The 6,811-nt window shown below is 36.8% G+C and overlaps 1 protein-coding gene across 1 annotated transcript; it reads right to left on the bottom strand.

Annotated features, from left to right (window-relative positions):
• Positions 1-1,081: 1,081 nt before the first annotated feature.
• LOC131087958 (carboxymethylenebutenolidase homolog) lies at positions 1,082-6,490 on the bottom strand. The gene is made up of 5 exons (XM_058031696.1): positions 6,285-6,490; positions 5,565-5,672; positions 3,561-3,703; positions 3,097-3,188; positions 1,082-1,466 (listed from the first exon to the last, which is right to left on the bottom strand). The coding sequence occupies exons 1-5, from the start codon at positions 6,488-6,490 to the stop codon at positions 1,287-1,289; spliced, it is 729 nt and encodes a 242-aa protein (XP_057887679.1). The 3' UTR covers positions 1,082-1,286.
• Between the last annotated feature and the right edge of the window lie 321 nt (positions 6,491-6,811).

The raw sequence follows: 6,811 nt of genomic DNA, 5'->3' as shown, positions 1-6,811 counted from the left end.
TAGCTGTCAGTGAAGTTGTTTTTTTTTTATTTTGGCCTCTTGATAATATCTTGTTGGTATTTCTCCCATGCATCTAACTCAGAGTATATAAAAAAGCCCTTTTTGGAGGCTCATCAAGAAAGAATTGTTAACATAGTCTGTGCGTTGAGGTGTGTGAACACCCAGCATGCTGTGACCATATAGTTACACTGACAGGATAACAATGTGTGAAACTGCCAGACTGCCTGATATCAAAGGGAAAGTCATATTAATGTAGCTAGTAGCCTTAACTTATGGCAACATTAACAAGGTGACAGGGTGAGATACTGACAGGTGTAGAAAATAAAAAGGGCAATGGGTTCCTTAGAGACTCTCTGAGTAAACACTAATTGCCAAGTCATTACCAAGGCAATGAAATTCAAAAAACACACAAGGGCAGAGTGTATATGGGGATGCTTTATATATATATATATATATATATATATATATATATATATAATGTTATTGGGAGGATTTGAGAGTGATAAAGGGGAAGAACTTAAGAGAGGAACAAGGATATAATGTGAAGCAAAAAATATAATGAGGATTGCATGAGCCCTGCGCCCGATCACCACAATTTCACCATGACATAAAACCCACTGTTTCTGCAGTGTTCATGTCTGGGTTACTTCCACAGGAGAGACTGTTTATGTTTTTCCTTGATATTGATGAAGGAATACCAGAAATACCCTTCTGGATATTGCCAAGGGAATACCTGGAGGGTGTCACTTAACAACGTCATTTCTTCCTAACTCCATAGTATAGCCAAATGTTTGTTTCATGCATGGGGAATTCTGCCCACTACAGCTGAGAAAAATACTTTGTAAGTAATGAAAGAAAATGTCTGTAATATCTGCAAAAAAAATGTCTGCAAACCCAGGGCACTTCCATGTGAACACCTGTGACCACCAATCATCACACCAAAATAAAGCCTCAAATTACTCCAGTAAAGTCATGATGAAGTCATGCTTGCTAGCAAAGAAAAATGGATAAGCACTATCATGCGTATCAAGGTCATAATGTAAAATAATGAAGCAAATAAAAAGCAAGAAAACTTCAAAAGGCTTTTTAATGCCTAATCATCCTTTAGTTTTTTATTTCACAATCTTCTGTAAATATTGTCAGAAATAATTTAAATATATAAATTAAAGCGTTCCTATTTTAGTTTATGTCAACTTTCAAAATGAGATAATTTTCCCTTGACTGTTTTCTTCTCTCAAATTAAATCAATCACTGATCTTGAAGCTTAGCATTTCTTTCTGCTATTGTCAAAGGAACATTTTGATCCAATCAATCATATCCCTTCTAGCTTCTTCAATATAAGGTTTATCATCAGGTTTCATATCTTCTGGCTTCAGTTGTGCAAACCCATGAACTTGCCCAGGATAAACTTTAATTTTGTATGGAACTTTACAATACTGTTTCAGCTTGTCCTCCAATAAGAAGATCTGTAAAATAAAAAAGCATTTTTCCATTACATTGTGGGGTTTTTTTAAGTCTGCCAAATTTGCAGTTTCTCATAGAGAAAATGCCTCTTTGGGTGTAAGACTGATATTTTTTTTTTAAGTATGGGTGAGTCTAAGAACCTCAACAGTGGTAGCAAAGATGGTTTGGTAAATCTCATTGCCATAAAGGAACAGGTGTGTGTCTGTTCAGACTCAGGCTTGTAACCTGCACTTGAAGTTCTGATGCTGAGAGAGCATGGACCACAAACCTTAGTGTCCATCAGTCCAAAACATTTTGATAGGCTTAGTAACAGACTTTAGGAAAACATGGAGGTTTTTTTTTTCTTTTGTTAACTGAACATCGAATTTTGCTATTGCATAACATTTTGGTGATTAGCATGCATACAAAGTACTAACAATGTGTTCACGTACCCATATAGATTTGCTGGCACAGTTTGTGCTTATTTCCATTATAAGTCAGAAAATAGAAGAATGAACACTTATTTTGCCCCAAAAGCTTACTTCCATCCATTGTGAAGATTAGAGAGAGTATTGTAATTTATTTCACGTTTTTTTTGTTATTTTGGCTTGGGTTTTTTTTATTAAGCCCTTTTTTTCAATACAGAAAACTACATATTTGAGGGTTCTTTTTTGTTTCATGCAGGATTTTTTACTGATACAGTCTGCACAGAAAGAAAGCTTCAGGAGAAAAGGGAGTGGTTTCAATGTGTAATACATGACAGAAAAAATGCATTTGCCAAAAGTGTGCCCCTGGGAGAAAGACACGTTTGCCATAAAATGAGGACGGGGGTGAAGGATTTGTTTTCCTCTGCAGAGGAGACACATATGAGGTACAGACAAATATGCTGACTAATGCAGTTAGAAGTAAATGTTGAATGACTTCTGCATTCCCAGAGCACACTGCCAGTTCTCCAGTCAGACCCTACCTGAAAAACAAGCTGTGCTAGAGGTGGTATGTTATCCTTGTCACTGAAGAAAAAGAATTTATGCACAGAAGAGGGCACCAGTTTCCTACCCATATATTTATCCAGCCTCGCACATATGCTTACAGTAGGGGTTATATCAGAGCATAGATGGCAGCCAGGAGCCAAAACATTTGAATCTATGAGTTGCTGTCTCAGCTAAATTTCATGCCCACTCTTTTGATACAGCTCATTTTTTCTTCCTGTAGTAAAAGCAGTTAGTCATGAGACTAATTAATCAGAAAGTTCAGTTACTAAGCTGAAAATACTTTTTTCCCCCATTCAGTGTCCAAATTCAGTGGTTTAGCTACCTGATTTCTCACCCATAACAGTAGCATACAAGTTTTTGAGATGCTTGGCTCATACCAAGTTGGATATCCGTGCCCAGTTTCACACTCTGCTTATCTAGCCACTCAGAGACTGATGACTGTTCTTTACTGTATTTCTTACCTCAAAAAAGAAGCTTTGAATAACCTAAACAAGATAGAGGGAAAGTTGACATATAAACAGAACCATCCAACCTGTCTATTATTTGAATGTGAAATAACTAACAAGGATTTAAACAATAACTAACAACCCTTTCTAACAAGGATTTCTGTGTAGGATAAATGAGCTATGGGAAAAGAAGTCTTTCCAGATCAACAGCTTACCTGATCTAAAGAAATCGTGTGGTCTTTCTCACCAAAAATGAAAAATGTGGGATTTAGTAAACGGTATCTTTCTTCAGAGTCTCTAACTATTCCTGTAATGTTTTGAGAAACAGTCCATTAGTGAGGTTAGCATTACTGAGAGATAAATGGCAAATAAAAGAAAACATTTCTGTTTAAGTTTACTCATTAGGTACATTACTTAGATGAGGACACTGGCTATGGAGAATAAGCATTTGGAAAGCATATTTCCCTGCTCTCCTAAAACAAGGAATAATTTTTTTTTTGCTTACAGTATCCTTAATATTTTTGTATCAATATAGCTTATGGCTGAAATAACCGTAATTAAAATCTGCAACTCACCTTTGAGTTGAGTATTTATAGAAATTGTTACAAAGCAATGAGTAGAATTACAAACAATGCATAGTCATGTGAACCCAAGTAAGTTTTCATGTGTTCTACACTACCATAGAGGGACACCCCAGCGGCTAATTGAGGATTTTTCAGCATCAAGTGATGTACTGCCATTCCACCCCAGGAAAACCCAACGATACCAATCTTCTTTGCACCGCATTGTTCCTTTAGATACTTCAAGACAACATCAGCTTCCCTAAGACATATAAAGAAAAGTAAACTAAGGAATCTATTGCAGAGCCAATACTTGACAATTTAAGAAGTAAGTTAAAAGACATACATGGTATTTTTTCTGTGGCTGCACCCTCAATGGCTTAAAACAGAGATTACTTTAAAAAGCACATTTCAGGCTAGAGCAGTGGATTCTATTATTAAATGGGAGTTAACATCTCTGGTCCTAGTTTAGGGAAGTACAGGTGTAGGCACTTAAATACTTACCTGAATTGTCACCTGCTCCTTTGTTTTCAAAATTAGTAAATTTTTATTTGAATCACTTTGTCTAGGACAGGACAACTAAAGACAAGACATATCTGCAAGTAGAACAACATCTTGCATTATGGACTGTAGGAATAGATAAGCTTCACTGTACTATCTCTACAGAGTTCACCTATTTAGATAAAGATTTTTCCTGTCATTTCTGTTACATGAGTTAATACTAAAATATCTTACCAAGCCTACATGCAAGAATGTTATGCTAAAATAGCGTTTACTCAAATTACATTGTCAGTAACAACAATGTTTAAAAAAAAACTTTTACATGAGGTGCAATGAAAAAAAACATGAAAAATATTTTTATTATTGTAGGTGAGAGCAAGTAAATTTTTCTTAAATTGCTGACTTCTGAGGTCTCAATAATTTTATCTTCTTCATGGCCTACAGAGTTTTAAATTAAGTTTAAATGCAGAGTTCATAAACTATTAATTGCATTTTTGAACATTAGGTAGAGTTGTATGGTCATTCAGGTTTGGTTAGGCTGACCAAACAAAACCCAGTATGGCAGTGACATGAGGAGGACATTGTGTCCTGGGCCTGTGGCCATGCTCTCTCAGGTTTGGTTTGTTTGAAAGGAAACTAAGAAAGCCATGGATATGTTGGATTCCATGTTCTCTGAAAGAGCAATGGATCTGAACTGGAATGTTCACCTACAAGTGATTCCTCAGTTAAGACAGCAAAGGCACGTCCTGAGATCTCAATTTTTTCAGACAGTGCCCACATATCTGCTCTTGTTTGGGGGGGATTTTTTACAATTGTTAGTAATTTGTGTCTTAAAAAAATTTGGTCACAGCTTCTGGAATTATATGGTCAAAATCTTTGCTGAGAGTGATTGAAGATAGACTGTGGCTGCTGAATATCTGGACAGGGTCAGAAGAATACTTGTGGCTTGCAGGATGGTAGCTGAGTAATAGGGTGTCATCATCACCTCACTATCATCTGAAGTTTTGAGCTGTGGTGAGAGATGCTGAAGAAACATCAATGCCTCCCATGATTCAGGGAAGCCTTGTTACAGGCACTGTTAGGTTATGCAGATAATGATCCCTCTATTTCACACTGAAAAAAACAGTAGAATTTATCAGATGTTTCTTAGGTTTTTGGTCAGTCTAGCAAATTTTTAGGTAGTGCTGCTCAGTATCTATCATAATCTGCAAGGCAGAGAGCAAGATGGGCATGTGACAACTGGCAGATAGCATCTGCAATCGTAGAAGAATTTTCCTCTTTATCTTGAGGAACTGAGTGCAGAATCAGCACTTGTGGGTGAGAGTGCTGGGTATCTTGTAGCCTGTGAAACACTGTGAGCCTGCATGGCCAGTGTAACATAGTCAGAAAAGGGCTCAGGAACACAAGATGGGGACAATAAGCAGAGTGATGGGCAGAGCAGATGATGCTATTCAAATCTCAGACAAGACTGTGCCCAGAACCACAGAAGAATCACCCAGAACAATAAACTGTGGTTGTGCAGCTAGCTTGCCCTGCTGTGAGGTGCCATTTCTAACATTTCATATACATTCTCCTTGTCTGCTTGATGCTTCTTAAAGTTCAAGTACAAATATGTATCTTACTTGTCTACTTTCATAGGATCATGATTTTTCAACCAGTCAGGAAAGTCAGCCCAGTGATCAGTAGATGTCCAGGGTTTTGTCCCCTTGAAGAAGTCTGGGCAGATGGTTCTGTGTGAGATATGGAATTCAGTCAATTTTCATTAAAACTGTCTAAATGTCTCTTAATATCTTCTAGTTGAGAGTACACATCTACATGTTCACTGTCTGAATCATGTTTTACTCGTCCTATTCTGGTAATCAGCTAGCTAAAAGTATATGTCTTTGTATGGACAACAAAGACACAAATTGTTTCCTTATTATTTCCTTAGACACACTTAATACAAAAATAAAGGGATTAAACAAACCTCCTGATTCTATATTACACATATATACCTCTTTGCTGTTACAAGGCAAAGCAAATATTCAAAAGGTTTGGTTCTGAAAAGTTTATACATATTAAAATAGATACCACTGTTTCTCTTTGGACCACCCATGTTGCTTCATAAGCACAAACACAGGCACTTCAAGACTCTTTGTGCCTTTGTGCTCAGGTAGCCATTTTCCTGAGTCAGTTTTAGCATCTTTGGTGGCTCCATGCAAATATTTTGTTCCTTTTCTTTTTTATTTGCTCAGACTGAAGTGGTATGGTTGTCTGTTGGAAACATCACATGCTATGCCTCACTTTGGGCTTGGTGGTCTATCAGTGCATTTAAGGGGAAGATAAGAAAGAAATTTGCTTACATATATCCATGACCTGCTATCAAATCGACTATGTATCTAATGTCTGGGAACTGCCATCCAAATACATCATGGACCACAATCACAGCTTTGTCCGTGGAAAAAGATGGTCTACAAACATATGCCTTAAGGTAGTCAATTTGTACTTCATGGCCAAGGCACCCATAGTGAGACCTTTCTCCAGTATTATATAGAAAAGGATCAGCCATTTGAAAACCTAAAAAACAAGAAGAATATAGCAAGAATGTAAAAATAATTTGTTAAAAATCATTTAGGACAAACAGGCAAATATTGTCTTCCGAAAGTAGTTTGATAACTTCTGTAAATAACATTGATGTCCTTGTATGAAGAGAGAAAGTAGAAAAAAGCAAAAGCAACGTTCCAGTGAAGAATGCCTCTTCATCTATTATGTTATTAAGCTGAGAATGAAGAGAAATACCAAAATCAAAGTTGTCAAACTACAAACAACCTGGACATGTAGATCTTGACACTCATGTCACATTTGTTTTGCTGCCATGTGGCTCTGTGAG

Source organism: Melospiza georgiana, chromosome 1 (genome assembly GCF_028018845.1).
Source record: "Melospiza georgiana isolate bMelGeo1 chromosome 1, bMelGeo1.pri, whole genome shotgun sequence".
NCBI classification, from domain to species: Eukaryota; Metazoa; Chordata; class Aves; order Passeriformes; family Passerellidae; genus Melospiza; species Melospiza georgiana.
Note: the sequence above shows the minus strand (reverse complement) of the source record. Positions and strands in the feature narration are given on the sequence as shown.

Bases quoted from the DNA above. Each gene is read 5' to 3' on its own strand.
- LOC131087958 (XM_058031696.1), bottom strand. From the start codon at position 6,490: ATGGCTGATCCTTTTCTATATAATACTGGAGAAAGGTCTCACTATGGG. The intron at 5,673-6,284 runs GTAAGCAAATTT...TATCTCACACAG, and splicing joins ATAGCAGGTCATGGATATAT to AACCATCTGCCCAGACTTCT. The intron at 3,189-3,560 runs GTAGTGTAGAAC...AAAACATTACAG, and splicing joins CGCTGGGGTGTCCCTCTATG to GAATAGTTAGAGACTCTGAA.